General features: G+C 41.0%; 1 protein-coding gene across 1 annotated transcript in view; it reads left to right on the plus strand.

The window, feature by feature from the left end:
* The first annotated feature begins 2886 nt into the window (after positions 1 to 2886).
* The window catches only part of PDK3 (pyruvate dehydrogenase kinase 3), a 55197-nt gene continuing 42226 nt past the window's right edge, over positions 2887 to 15857 (plus strand). The window contains 2 exon segments of the mRNA XM_039551759.1: positions 2887 to 3012; positions 3015 to 3053. Of these exon segments, the coding sequence (XP_039407693.1) occupies positions 2949 to 3012; positions 3015 to 3053 (103 nt within the window). The 5' untranslated portion in view covers positions 2887 to 2948.

A 15857-nucleotide genomic window follows, 5' to 3' on the forward strand; every position in this document is an offset into this window, starting at 1 on the left:
TCACAAGTTCCTCACACTTTTATAGGTTTGGTTCATTTGCATATCAGGGTTAATTCTCCAATTAAAGCTTCAGTTAATGATGTAATTTCCCTAAGCTTTCCCCCCCTTTAGAGGCTTTTGGTTTATACTTTTTGGGCCTAGGATGGCCTGAGTGTCCTTGGAGAGCAGGCCTGGAGAGGGTTTGTTATGTCTACCTAGCATGAGAGAGCAGAAATTAACAGGCTACAGGAAACTCCAGAGTTACACACTCGGCAGTAGAGGACTTGAAAAACATGAAGCTTAAAACCTAAGGCATCACCTACGTGCATTTTATGTTCTCTCAAGTAAGTCTTGCAGTCTTCTTAAGCACAAGGCCATGAAGAGCTGTTGGGTGGGTCTGGGATTTGAATGTGTCTAAAGCGTGTGTTTGAACAGCTTTTGGAGAATTAGATCTGTTGGTTACATCATCAATTTCTCCAGACTTGAGAGAAGCTATAGGGAGTCTATTTGATGAGAAGAGCACACCTCTGTTTTGCAGTGACTTTGTGTGTGTCCTCATTGTGGTTTTAGTCTGTATCACCAGAGACAAAAAACAATTCCGATTTTTCATATGGGTTGGCTAATATATGTTTAAGAACTTTCCAAAAAAGATGATGCTGTGACGCTGTATACTGCAAAAATGATTTTGTGTTTAGAAAGACAACTCAATTGTTAACTGTTGTCATGCTACTTTTTGAAGGTGAAATCACACTAGAATTACTTAAAAATGTGAAATGATACATAAAATCAAGTGGCTTAAATGTTGATAATGAATCATCCTTTGAAGTTGCTAATTTCATCTTAATTTGGGAAATGTTCTGTCTTTACCAAAAATGGTATTGTTTTCTGCCAGATAATTCTGCAACCCATTTCAGAGTTATGCTCTAAATAAATCACAATCAAATCCTGATGAGTATATAACAAAAGTTTTAAAACACTTTTCCTCATCTGCCAAAAAAGCTTCAGAATTACAGTAGATGTTTCATTTTGCCAGTCTTGATTACATGACATGCCTCTTCAAGCCAGTCATTCCTACAACCTGCAATTGAAGTGATTTTGAAATGCTTTCCAGTTATTTTGTACATTAGGTCAGGATTTCTCAGTCTCAAATTCTATAATCATGACAGAAAGGATGGAGAGAGACTTCCAGTAACTAAAGTTCTCTAAAGTACTAAAGTAACTCTTCGGCAAGTCAGTTATAAAATTAGAGTAATATTATCTTGTACCTCCTGAAGTTTACATTGAATTCACTGGAGAAAAAATGAGGAATTTGGAACAATTATTTGTCTTAAATGTACCTAAACCACATCATAGCAAAAAGCAGTCAGTGACTGCATTCAGTGATACATTTGGATTCTCCAATACCTGGCTTCACTTTCAATTCTAGTTGTCAAAATTAATTTTAATTGTATTCAGATGCTTTCTCAGCTAATAATGGGACTTTTTCAGGAAATTTCAAGTATTATTGCATGTGGTGACCTTTGTTCTGCCAGCCTCATACCCACTGTACAACCTGCTGGATACCTGAGGGCTGAATTTTTGGCGGAAGCCGGTTGTGCAGGCACCATCTTATGGACCAGCTGAGACATACTAACTGGTCCATTTGAAACCTGAACAGAGGGAATAGCCAGGTGGGGGTCAGGCTCTTCTCCCAGGCAACCAGTGACAGGACACAAGAACATAGTCTTAAACGATGCCAGGGAAGGGTTAGGTTGGACATCAGGAGGAATTTCTTCACAGAAGGGCTGATTAGATAACGGAATGGACTGCCAAGGTGTTGCAAAATGTGGAATATGTAAAATTTGCTCAAGAAAGGATGCTCTGTGATGCTTGATCTTTGTATACTTTCAAGATTAATCATCAAAAGGGAGATTTAATCTGTGAAACAGATAGCAGCTAGCAAGCGATGTCCAGGTGTCAGAAAGACAAATAACTTGTTGGTAGAATTGCCTTGTTATGGTTTAGGGCTTGACATGCTGCGATGATTTCAGATGTAGAGGGAGGTTAACAAACCTTGGGGAGAAGGATGCCCACTGATAGTTGGCACAAAGAACACAGAATTTACAGACCACAAGGACATCTGGCAGAACTTCCAACATTAAGAAGAAACTAATAAAGCCAACTCAGCAACTGTGCTGAAATCAGCTCCAGCTGGGTAAGAGGTAATTCTGGCAGGGGGAGATCGGGACCACTGACTCACTGACCACAGACCCAGGAAACTCACTGTGCCAGCAGAAGAGAGACTGAGCATGAGGGCTAAGTAGTGTGACAGGCGAGAGAATCATTAACCAATAGACGATAATAATACTGATTAATAAGAGAACTATGTAACTTGTAGTCAATGACCACTAATTCTTTTGTTAGCTAAAATCTATAGTTAGTAAAAAGTTTTGATAGTTGGTGTGCCTGATTCATGGAATGCCACGGAGCACCCAGGCTTGTACAACTCTGAAGTAGAGTAATTAATGTCTGCCTTGAGCGTGTAATTATTGGCTTGTCACACAACAGGTGATGAATCCGATTTTTGTGGACAACAGAAGGAGGTGGTGGAGTCACCGTCTTGGATGTGTTTAAGGAAGGACTGGACGTGGCACTCAGTGCCATGGTGTAGTTGCCACGGTGGTGTTCGGTCATAGGCCGGACTCGATGATCCAAGAGGTCTTTTCCAAGCTAACTGAGCCAGTGATTGCGACTCCAAGGACCGGCTGAGGCACCCGGCACTCGCCACACGACCCCGTTCCGCTCCCGCGGCCCTCACTCGCCCGCCCCGCCCCCCCCCGCGCCGACGTGCGCGTGCGCGGAGCGGGCGCGGCGCTCGCCCCTCCCGCCGGGCCGGGCCGGGCCGCGGAGCGCGACGGGCGGCGCGGAGCGGCCGCGCCCGGGCAGGAGCCGCTGCCGGCGGAGCGCAGCGGAGCCGGGCGGGCCGCGCCATGCGGCTGTGCGGGGCGCTGCTCAAGAGCCCCATCCCCAAGCAGATCGAGTACTACTCGCGCTTCTCCCCTCGCCCCTCTCCATCAAGCAGTTCCTCGACTTCGGTGAGTGCCGGGGCCGCGGGGTGAGGGGGTGTGGGGGTCGCTGCGGCTTTCCCCGGGAGCGGCGCGGCGGCTGGCGCGCAGGCCCCGGCTCCTCGGCCGCGGCTCCTCGGCCCGCATCGGGAGCGCGGCCGGGGCCCGGCCCGGCGGCCCCGCAGGCCCGGGGCCCGCGCTGACACCCGGCCGTGCGCGCTGTCGGTAGCCGGTGGCCAGCAAACAGCCGCTGCTCGCCTCGCCGAGGGGCCAGGAGGGGCGGGCTTGCCCCTCTTGCGTTATCCCCTGTCACGGGTACCGTGGGGATGGGGATCAAAATAAGGGTTCCTGACCTGACGTTTTGTGAGCTTAGCGAGTAAAGGAGAGAGTAAGTTAATGGTGTTGAGCGTGAAGATTTAAATCTGCCGTGCAGAGATCGGCTTACTTAAAGCTCGGACATGAACTCTTAACCGCACTTGTATAGGAGACCTGTTTGTGCGAAATTCAGGAACACTTCAGGAAGTGTTGCTGATGATAAATAGCATTTTTCTTTTCAGAAGCCCTGAAATGAAATCCAGGAGTGGCTTTGTGTTGCTGTTAAAAAACCTGCTTCCATCTAGATAACGATAAACCCATATTTGTATCGGAGGTTATTTGACTCTTGCTCTCTGACACATGAGTTGTTGAGATTTTATTATCACATAAATATTGCTGGTAGAGTAAATGTAGAGGCCATGTGTAACACCGTGAAGCTTAACAGAGTGTTCCTTCATTATACTCTTACAGTAAAGGTACAAAAGGACAAAAATGAGCTAGATTTCAGCCACAAAGTGATTAAAAGTGGATACAATTGAACAATTATGGCAGTGGTATTTGTGAAAGAATGCCCTAAGTACAGAAAGCCAGTAATGGGCTTGATATAGTGTTTCAATGAAACAGGGTTTTGTACCATTAAAAAAACCCCCAAACTCCCTTGTGTTCACTTAAAGGAGAACCTGACCAGAAGCTGTGCTTTCTTTCTCTGGTCTCCACTCACCTGAGTCTGTTATCTCTTCCCACCCCTTCCTGTGCTGCTGGGCTTCTTCTTTAGTATTGGTGATTCTTAGGCTGTATCTTTCTGTACTGGCAAGAGTAATGGCCTAATACTTAGAATATCTTTATTTTAGCCTTGGCACGAAACAAATTGTGTCACCATTGCCTGTTTGAAATGGGTTTGTAATTTGTTGCTGGGGAAGTACTGGTTTTTGTGAGTCTTTTCAGTTGTGATTAGAGAGGTGTAAAGATTTCAGGATTTGCATTAATGCCTTGGATGTTCTGACAAAACTTTGCTTTTTGGTAAGGACTTCTGCAGTTCTGTGTTGTCCTGCATGACTGTTTGCCTTTGGACATCTCTTCTGTGGGAGCCTTTTCATAATGCTGTGTTTGTTTTAACATTGTAGTGTCTGTATTACTTTATAGTTAGAAAAGTGTCTTGTGATTCTGCAGAAAGTGGTAGTTTTATTACACAATTCTAAGCCTGGCTTATGTCACTGGAAATGAACAGAGTGAGAACAGGACGTTATGGCCTGGCCAGCCCTATTCTTTAGATGTGCTCCAGTTGTCACTGGATGTGTCATTGGACTCTTGTGTGTGTGTGGGCTGTGTATTTAAGGCTCTTCATGTCTTAAGGCTGACGGGAAGCTATCTTGTCATTGACATTTCAAACCTCTGAAGAAAAAAAAGTCTATGGTTTAGTCTTGGAAGGTCACCAGGAGTTTCTAAAATTAGTAGTTTTATGTTGTATCAACCTTGTTAAACCTATCACCTTGATCTTAATAAGTCTTACGGGCCACTTAACATCTCCACTTTCTTACTCTTTAGTGCCTGTATTTACTTGGGAAAACTCAAGTAGGAAAATTACAGCAGTTTAAGCAAATACATTAAACCCAGTGTAGTTACTTAACTGATGTGATCCTAAATGTTTACAGCTTTGGGTAATTTCAAGTTCAGAGTCTTCAGAGGCCTAGAGGAAAAATCAATATCAAAATGTAAGTGATAATGCAAAAGTTTTCCCACTTGAGGTGTGGAAAGCCTGGACAACTTGCACCATGTCGGGGAACTGTGTTACTTATATCTGAATTAGCCAAAAAAGAATTTCCTGGTGGCACAGGATACAAGTAGTCAAGAGAGCAAATATGCCAAACATAAAGGAGCACGATACTCAAGGTGCAGTTCAGTTGTGTTTGTTCATTTGTAAGAATGTTTGATGGGAAGAAGACACTGTTTTGTGGTCAGCTTATAGAGGCTACTTACTGTCTCGCTTCAAAAGAAACAGTATTTTTAATTGAGCTACATGAATGTAGTGCTTGTTTTACAAAAACATGACTGAATTTTCAACAAATGTTGAAGAAGAGTAAGCCCAAAGGAAATGTGTGAATAACTCTCTCATGGCAGTCTGGTTTTGTTGTCTGATGTATATTTCTCATATGGAATTTGCACTTACTGTGATTCGGATTTATGTGAAGAAAGTTTTTTGACTTAATTTCTGACAATAATGAAACTGCAGTGTGTCCCTTATGTCTTTTTTTTTGTATTGGTGATACTGATTTAGACTAAGTTGACTTACAAATTTGTAAAACTGTGGTGAGCTGGGGGGGAGAAACTTTGTATTTCTTGTGAGCTGAAGAGTCTCTTCAGAGATAGTTGGTGGCAATGTGTGTTGAGGTACAGCTTGGGCTTTTTTACTTACTGGCTAACAGTGTGGGTTGTATGGAACATAGTTGTGTGCATAGTGAGGCTGTAGAGTCTCTGTTCCTTTCCAGTGATATAAATTAATGATGTTTATTTTAAAACTTTCTCTGCTTAATTCAGCTGTTTAAACCACTATAAGAGACAGTTTGTCTGTTTAAGGTAGCTTGCTAGTATTAAGAACCTGTGAAGCAAACCAGAAGGCAGTAGTTAAAGCAGTGACACTTGCTTGGTTTTTGTAGCTGAGTCCTGTTTGTGTCCATGTTCTGTTGAGCTTGCAGCTGTCTTTGTAGCTGCCGTGAGTGTGTCAGAGGTTACTGTGCCATGGGCTTGGGACCTCTGTGTAAGAAAGTCTGAGTGCTCACACTGTGCAGCTTTTTTACTTTTTTCTGTGTGTACATTTTCTGTTTGCATGCTCCTGAATTCTGTTCAGGCAGTTTCTTTTTTTACGAAGTGTATTTCCCAAGATTCTTGTGCAATCTCGTTCCTTCGCAAAAGAGTGACCTTCTGTAAGTGTGTTTCAATATAAACAAATTTTGACCTTGTTTAATGCTAGCATGTCACTCCAGGTTTATCCAGGCCTCAATAATTATTCTGCTCTGGAAAAAAATACAAAACCTACCAATTGGATTCAGTTGTGTAGTTCCAAACTTGTGTAGCTCCTCTGAAAGTTGTTTTGGTCAATTTCTAAGTGCAGGTGTTCCTTTATGACCGAGACTAAATTAATTACTAAAATATCTTCTCTGAAATGAACTTGGAAGTAGAGATGTCATCTAACATTTAGGTCCATGGATCTTTGTACATTTTGGGGGCTAGACTGTTTGAGAAAAAAAAAAAAAAAAGCCCATTCTGGAGATTCATATTGATAGAGCATCTCAATTTAGATTCGATTCAGCATGTAGGGTGGGCCTTAGAGAGTGACAGGTTAATCCAAAATACCCAATACTCTTAACGAGCAATCACACACGTGGGTAACCAGTTGGCCAATCCCTTGCCTGGGGAAGTAATAACCTGTCTGTTTGAGGAAAGTAGAGTTGCTTTTCTGAGAGTGTCCTGGTATTTAAAAAAGTCACCCAGAGACGTGAGCTCCTGGTGCCTGCACTGCAGCCTGTCCTTGGTGTGAGCCAGCCCTGGAGGGCTGCACTAGTGCTGAACCCTGCCCTGGCTGGCAAGCTCCACACAGCTGCTTGCTCACATCGTCGGGGTACCTCAGCTGTCAGTAAAGTTACTGACAAATGTTTTGTCAAATGAATGGTTGTACTGCAAAGGTTACATATAATTAAGCACAAATGAAGACATGAGTGAAGTGTAAATGGTGTAATCCTTCGATTATGCATGAAAGAGTCATTTGAAGCTGTGCTAGTGCTGTCTTGTGAACGCGTGCCAGGATACTGTACTCATGTAATCCTCTCATTGCTGGTGCCCAGCTGACCAAGTGTCTGAGACCGATGAGTCTGAGGTGTGTTTTGTCAGAAACACGAACCATCTGCTTTTGGGGCTTGTTTACTACTGAAGCTCTCTTGGCCAGCTGTACCTAGCCCTTTTTGTTTCATGTTTCAAATGAAATGCTTTGGATGAATTTTGTTCCTATGGGGTTACACTTGGTTTTTTGTTAGCTCTTTGAACATGTCATATATTAGTGTACATGTACCACAGAGTTACTAATGGGTTTGGATAAAAAAGCTGTGCTTGTGCTTAAGACAGAAGATAGTGAATCACAGTGAATTCTTGTTGTGGAATGTGACTTAGGAGATCCTGATTTTGTAGGTTATAATCAAAATATTTGTGGTGACTGCTGCAGTTAGTGGCATTGAAAAATATCACAAAGGTTGTAATTTAGTAATTTTACTGTACTGAGAACAGCTGAGCATGCAGCAGATAATCACAATGAGTGCATGGAACTGTTGTGCCCTGGGGCATATCTGGAGGAAAATATGATCAATAGATCCTTCTCATTTTTAAAATACAGTTTTTGACATGAAATTGTTTCGTTTATGTGGTACCTATTAAATTTACCTGTCTTGGGGCAACATGTAGGCCCCTTCCAAAGGGATATAAAGAGCAAACCAGGTATCGGCATTGCTGTTGGTGGCTGCCAGTTGTATGAGCAGGATGAGATTGGGGTTTTGCAAGAGTGTTAATGCTTCATGTCGCTTTCTTGGTAGAGGCATGGATCTGAGCTGACAGCCTGCCACTGGAGAGGTAGCTGGCAGATACAATTTGAACAACAACAACATGTGGATGTAGGAAAGTAGAGATCAAAACCTGCCTTACGCCTCCAAATATAATTACTAATCTTCTTATGGAAGATGGCTGTTGGAAGATTTTTGTACACAAAAAGATACTGGAAGATTTTAATTGTTTGGTTTTTTTTAATAGAACATTAGTGGAGAGACTGTGCATCTATCTACAGCACTTAAAAAGTTCAGGGCTAAAAGATATTAAATGGTTACCTGCTATTTATTGCTTTCAGCTGTGCTTTTTCTACTGCTCTTTGTGTATGGTCCTTAAAACCTTATGCTTGATTTAAATACATCTTCAAAAAAAAAAAAAAAAAAGTCCTCTTAGCCCAAATGTTAACCATTGGAATGCTGACCTCTGAGTGGGATCAGGAAGATTAATGCTAGTCAGGCATTACTGTCTTTCATTTTCATCTGACTGGCTTCAGCTTCCATACAGCAGTTTTGTTAGAGCTTTTGTTGGTAGGTTGGGATCCTTTGATGCCTGGAATATTTTCACTGTGTGGTATATGTACAGTGTGGTGGAGTATCTTTCTTGATTTTGTAAAGATAAATACATTAAATGAGCTATTTCAAGCCTTATGAAAATACCATGGAATTAACTTCTGTGGCTTTTCCAGAATTTTCAGTATTGTTCTTCAGATATGTCTTTTAGAGCTTTAAATAGCATCCCTTTAGGAGTTTTGTGGAACGTTGGAATAAGATTGTTTCACTGCTGTTTAGTTTTTACCTTGAAAGGCTACCCTTTGGTCACAGTGACAGCTGGATGTGCAAGCTGGATTGTCTGCCTGCTTTTGTTCTTGAATTCTTTTGTGGTTATCACCTTTCCATGTTCAGTCCTTCGTTCCCTAGATCTGGGCATGGATCAAGTTTGCATTTCATAACATTAAGAAGGGTTTTCTTTGAAGGGGCTGTAGCACAGCAAGTAAGCTGGAAGCCTTTTTGATGCAACTGTTATTTATAACCTGTTCCTATTTACAACTGCCAGCTGCTGGCAGGCAGTGGTGTTCCAATACTATATATAATATTGAAGGGTTTTATAAGGCCTAATATTGATTGTTTTGAAGGTCTGGAAGAGTCATTGTGGTTAGGTAACTTTGTTCAGCAGTCACTACTAAACTGTGATATGATAGAGATATTTGTGTGTGGGAGTATTGTGTAATACTAGACTGTGGTGCATTTCGTATACAGAATTATCTGTATCAGTCACTTTTACAGGCTGTTTATTCAATAAAGGAATACTTAATTTCTGAGTGTAATTGAGATTTTATATATATTCTGAATTCAGTATTCTAGTATAGTTACAGTACAAATTCCATAAATTGCTGTAGATGATCAAACTGGATCATCAAGGTATTTTTTTTTTCTTCCTCATAAAGCCTAAGCACTGAAAATTCTGCCTTCAGTAGGTGGTTTGGCTGGCCACTCTTGCCTGTAAGCATGGCCTAGTAGTTTACAAGTGAGCATCCTTCAGCTGATGGAATTGCTTGAGTTTGGTTTCCCAAAACAGCCAAAAATTTCTCAATCTGTATTCCATTTGTCTGTGGGCTGATCAGAGGAGCTGTGCAGTCGTCTGTCTTGGGATGCTGGGAAGGGGAGATGATGTTTCCCTGCACATGTGCATGTCTGCATGCTTGAGCTTTTTTTTATTTCCTGAAGCTGGTATGGCATGTAAGCATACAGCTGAATGTCTTGGGTGATAGAGAGAGGACAAGAACTCCTCATCTGCATGAAGCAGTAAACAATGCCAGTGGGTTTGTTTATTTCTTTTTAGCAAGAAGCAGAAGCAATGGAGAATGCTGCCTGATAGAAATTGAGGGCTTGGGAAGCTTCTTTCTGGAAGGACAAAAAGATAGGATTTGTAGCTCTTGAAGATCTAAGAATGAATGGGACATGTTTTTCTTCTAGCAACTGGTAGAAATTGTTGAAATGCCTGCTTTAGAGTAGACTAAAACTAATAAGGAGACACCTGAAAATCTGAGATTAAACTTTGATTAAAATGGACATGAATTTGATAGCATTCCTTCTCTGGAATGGAAGAACTGACAGCCAGTGATTTTAAAATAGCATAACTTCTACAAGCCGAGAAAACATGTTGGTAGGGTCTCTCCTAAGATATAAGGAGGAGTATAAGATGATGTGTCAGTTTGAGAAAGAGCAATTCTGATGCAGACAAAAGATAGGAGAGCAGTAGAGCAGTGTTACGAAGTCCAGAAATACTGTTGATTAAAAAACATCATATGAAAGCTGGAAGCAAGGACATCTGTCTTAGGTTGCAGTACAAATAACAGCCAAGGTGAGAAGTCATGGGATAGAAAAGCAGATAAAAAGATGTTGAGATAGTTTAAAGTAATTGGGGAGAATGCAGAAGTGAAACATTTACTTGATGAAAGTAAGTACATAATGATAAAGACTGTTGAATTCATCTTTGCTTTGGTCTTCAGAAAAAGATGAATTGTATCCAGAAACATAAAGGAAATCACAACTCTCCCCTGGCCCGAATTTTAGATCAGCTGCAATATGTCTAGATCCTCTTGGCCTAGTGGGTTCCAGCAGAAGTAAATCGGTTCTGTGTGTTGTGAGTAGCTGAACACTTTCTTCTGCAAATGTGTGCGGCCTGGTGCAGCACAGCTGGTGCTTACGGGTTTCATGGAAATAATGGATGGCCCCAGTATTGTGGAAGTGGGAAAAAACACTGTTTGTCTTTCAGGGGAGAGGAAGAGGAGGAGATTAAGAGTTAAGTCAGGTTGACTGAAGTAACTGAAAAAGTGATGGAGCTGATAATGAAGTAATACATAGATAAGCACCAAGAGATAATAAGGTAGTAAAGAGACAAAAGATTGTGTTGGCCTGGTCTGATTTCCAAGTTAATTTGGTGTGTGCTAAGGCAGTAGCAGTAGGTGCTGTATCTGGCTTTTTATGAAGTTTTGGCACAGCTCCATGTGACATTCTTAATTAAAAACAAACAAAAACCCCCTCAATTACAAAATAATGAACTAACTTCAAGGTGAGGTTGTTGTATCATAGCTGTTCAGTGTTATGGTAGGTTGACCCCATCCAGTAGCTGGGTGCTTGCTCCCCTCTTTCCACCCCTCACTGGCGTCGGGAGAGAATAGGGAGGGCAGAAATGAGAGAACTTATGGATTAAGAACAAGACAATTTAAGCAGTAAAGCAAAGAGGAAGAGAAACAAGTGATGCACGGGCAGTCACTCACCACCCCTAGGAGCAGAGCTGTGCTCAGCCAGACACTGTGTGATGGACATCTTGGGTGACAAGGCCAGCCAGTTTGTTACTGCTGGGCATGGCATCATGTCATATAGGACAGCCCTTTGTCCAGCTCAGGTCAGCTCTTCTGGCTCTGTCCCCATCCAGCCTGTTACCCACCCCCAATCCTACTTGCTGGGATAGGGACTGAGTGCAGGAGAGAGAAACCTTTCCTCATGCTATGCAGGGCCTGTTCAGCCATAGCCCGAACACGGCTGTGTCACCAGCGCTTCGAGTTACAGCTCCAAGGCACAGCACCCTCTGGGGCACTGTGAGGAGAACTGGCTCCAGCAGCCAGCTCAGTACAAATGTTTATGAAGAACAATTAATACGTATGTTGCACTAGCAGTCATTGATCTTCACAGGCCTGTGTTGTGAAGAGTGAATGATATGTCTCCAGTCCTCCATAACTCAAATCAGTATAAGCCATCATAATAATCCATCATCATCATCCACCACAGGCATAGATTTAGGGATTGTTTTATCTAATTCCACAGTTACTATATTAGAACAGCTTTTCTTGTTGCCAGCTATGCTTAATATAATGGCCTTTTTTAAAAGCCACCTTTTTCTCAAAACTGCTGAAGTATTTTAGAGGCTACTACTTACCCTTTAAAAAGTACATTTGTTTTTTTGTGTTTTTCTGGAGTCAGTTAAATGTAATTTTTCTTTTTGGAAATGTTAGGTTGAAAGGATGAATTAGAGCACTGAACTGTGACTCTTGAGGCATAGTTCTCCTTTTTCTGATGCTTTTTGTGTTATAAGAGGCTATTTTATTGGCTCCTGTTTCCTTTAAACCTTTCTATGTAAATGTGACGTTCTCTTACATTTCTTTGTTCTGTTTAAATTATTTTCTGTTAGTTTGTAGTCAATATAAAAAAAGTGACACAGTATTATAAATACTTTCACTGACTTAATTCATTAAAATAGTAGGCTTGTGCAAATTACAGTTGGTGTTTTTCAGAATTAGGTTTAAGACTGTGAATGGACAAGCAGAATTTTTTTGCTAAAAATAATCTACATTTTAACTGCTACTTGTTTGTTTTAGTCCTTGTTTATGCTTTTCTGCAAGATTTTTATAGACTGCAAAAATACCTTCTGACTGATAACTAGCAATGACATAGAGGAATCCTCTAATCTTTTTTGTAATGTGGTTTGTTAATTATCAAAAGTGTTTTGAAACAAGATGTTTAACAGTCTAATGCGTTTCACTTCGGTGAGACTAAAGGGAAACTGGAGCATGTGGTATTGGCAGTATTTTTATGTAATTGGTTTTAACTGTGTGAGTCTTTGCTCATGAACGTTAATTTTATTTATGCTGGGGATTTGGAATAGCTTTTCCTTTGGCAGGTTTACAGGAACTAAAGGATAAAGCAGGGACTTGTATTTTTCTGGAATGGTTAGAGAGAATTATGGAAGTTTTTCATAAAGGTTAGGAAGGAAGTTGTCAAAGTTGTGAGAGCTTAGGGAGAGTGTTGAAAATTTGGAACATCTAATTATAATCTTCAATGTGAAACAGATTTTTACCTCTTATGGGAGGAAAAGGTGATTATAAGACCCAAGAAGCAAAACTCAGTCTTTTCTGGTCAGTTTATTGTAACAGAAGCTGATCAGAGCAACAAAAGGGGAATAAGGTTTCTTTGGTTTGGTGCTTTAAGCCTCATCTACATCTAAAAAACCAAGTTTTAGATTTGTTTTAAAATTTTGAGTCTCACCAGAGCAAAACGTGAGATTTGTTTTGTCCAGGATCTCCTGTTTGAAAGCCGCAGAGCCCCTTGGCAGTGGAGGCCAGGGCTGCTGTGCACCTCTGACCTGCTCTGACTGGCTGCTCCCTGCTTAGGGCTCAGGAGTGCTGGTGGAAGAGGAGCTGATACAGTCTGAAGAGACACGTTGTTTTGGTTTTGTCTGTTTTAGAAGCCCCTTGTGCCTGGCTAGGGAAGGAGTCTGGTTTGCAGAGATAGTTCTAAGATCAAGAACCTGATCAGGGCCATGGTTTCTCCTGAGAATGTTTTGGCTCTTTGCCTGTCATTTTCTGTGGGGAGTGCCTATGATACAGCAAGACAAAGCTTTGTGCTAAAATGATTCACCTGACTTTCAGTCTACTCCCAAATTGCTCAAAGGAAAGACAGCCTTGGGTCTGTATGTCTAAAAATAATACAGCCTGTGGGTAATTGGTTGAGTGCCTCTGCGTTAAACTTTATAGGTACTTCTGGTTACTGTGTTGTCTCTTGGCAAATGCATTAAAATACTCAAAAAATTATTTCGTTAGAAGTGAGTGGTAAGCAGCTAAACATTAGTTTTAGATCAGGGAAGCTTATGTTAAAAATTCACGCTTTTATTTTAATTTGGGTTGTTCTGTTTAACAGTACATGGTGCTGGTTTACAGCTTTGACAAGTGGTTTTCTGATAATCCATTCCTCTTGAGAGGGACAGACGTGTCTTCACTTGGGTCTTTTCTGTGGCAGGAAGGCTGTGGCTTTAGGAGTTAAAATCAGTGATTGCAGTTTATTGTGCATCTGTTAATTCCTCCTGTTGTTCCCGTTCAGCAGTAAGTTAAGCTGCTTTCCAGCACAGTCAGTTTCATTCAGAGCACCATTTACTTGAAACAGGTTTACTGGAGTTCACAAGTCACATATTGTTGTTATTATTATTTATTATTAAATTAGTGTATAGCTAATGTGATAGTAAATGTAATGATTCACTCCATGTTGAGCTGTCCTGCTGTGCTGAGGACAGCTAGCTGACATTTTTTCTTTACCTGCATTTATATGAAAACATGAAATGACTTTTTCTCGATGCCAGTGGTATTCCTTAACATGGACATAGTAATTAATACACATAAGATATAAACCAGCTCACTCTTAGGGGTTTTGGAAATAAGTGGAGATAAGTATGTTTTTCTGTATATAAATTCAAGAGTAGTTGTATTTATTTTTTAACTTCTTAAGTTCAAAAGTCTAGACCTTGATTATGAATGAGATTTGGTCTGGTCATTCAGATAACAGGGTATAGGCTAATGTATTCTCCTGATGAATGCTGTACTGAAATTTTCCTTTAGAGCAGAAAGTGAGCATTGCAGTTGCCCTGCCAGTCAAAGCTTGAATGTGTCGTTAGTTGAATTGCATAAATTGGAAATGGTTTATTAAGCTCAACTGTTTCAGTACTTCAGCCCTTGTTTTATCCATATGCTGTGACACGTGACTGTTGGAAAGTTTTAACTGGAAGGGTAAATAACATGAGCTCCCTAGTTTGGATTGCACTTAGCAGTGGAATGGCACAGAGTGCAAATCAATGGCCATACAGTGGTAACAACTGAGTTCTCATCTGTGAACATAAACCATGTAGATTGAGAAGACTCAAGCACCCCTATCAATGTGCTTTCCCTTCGGCTGAAAAGGCCCAACTAGTCATGGGAATTGGGCTGAAGAAGATAAACAAATATTTGGGAAAGATTACTTGCGGACTTCAGTTCCTCTGGCTTTAGGCTGGTTTTCTGGCAGTAGTTGTTTGACACAACTTAATTGACTTCATAAAAGTGATATGTTTATTATAGTTCAGTAATATGTAAAAAATATTTTTTGTTTTTAAATCTTCACATTTCATTTTTTGAAACTTCAGAATTTCTCTGGTTTCCTTACTGACATAGAACCAGTCTCTTAACGTGCCAATCATATGTGCCAAGCGAAGCATGCCCATAAAACAGGACACTTCCATGAAACAATTTTAAGGGTTGGTGGAATTAGCCTTAGAGAGCAGTAATGGAACTTGGGCTGAAGCTTAGTCCTGATGTGTCTAAAAAGAGGCTGAATACCTGAGGAAGTGTGGTTTGGATTCTTAAATTTCAGATCCTCCGTCTGCAGGCTACCTATGTCGGAACAGCTGTGCAGGCTGTGGTTGCTATTCTGTAGCACAGCGTGGCAGGTCCAGTTTCAAAATACAGGTTTCTAGGATGCAGTTTGTGGTAGGGAGTGAGAGTCAACAAGAGTCAACATCTCCTGTTACATTGTGTGTGCTTTTTCCACTTGCTTCATCGTCTTCATTGGGGTTTACAAAGCCCTGTCTGGTACCAAGCAAACAAACCCTGTATACTTTTTGTGGGATTGGTATTTTTAGTGCTTGGTGAGATAAATATCTAAAGAGTATGCTGAAAATATAATCATTCCCATTGGGGAATAGGAATGATTTTGGACTTGGGCTTGTTTTGCTGAGTTTTGTTTTGTAGTCATATTTCTTGGGACTGTGCAAACATCGTTGAAATTCAACTGTTCTTAAGTTCTGCTTTCCTACGTTCAGCAGCAAGTTATTAGTTTTAGCTTTTGCTCAGTCTGCTCTGATGCACTGATCTTTTTGCATATTCTTTTGAAGATTTCTTCATCCTTCTGCTTCACTTTGTTTTGTTTGCCTATACAGGAGCTATGAAACATTCTGGAAGCTCAAGAGAAGACAGTATATGTGGTTGATCACTCCTGTTTTCCTGTGTTTCTTCCTTTGTTTTGCCCTATCTAAAAGCAACAGTAGTAGTTTCTGATCTTGTTTTTATGGAATTCTGGATAAAGTCCCTTGTCTCTGGTAGACAACAGGTGGGACTTTGAGTCTTAAAGT

Source organism: Corvus cornix, chromosome 1 (assembly GCF_000738735.6).
Source record: "Corvus cornix cornix isolate S_Up_H32 chromosome 1, ASM73873v5, whole genome shotgun sequence".
NCBI lineage: Eukaryota > Metazoa > Chordata > Aves > Passeriformes > Corvidae > Corvus > Corvus cornix.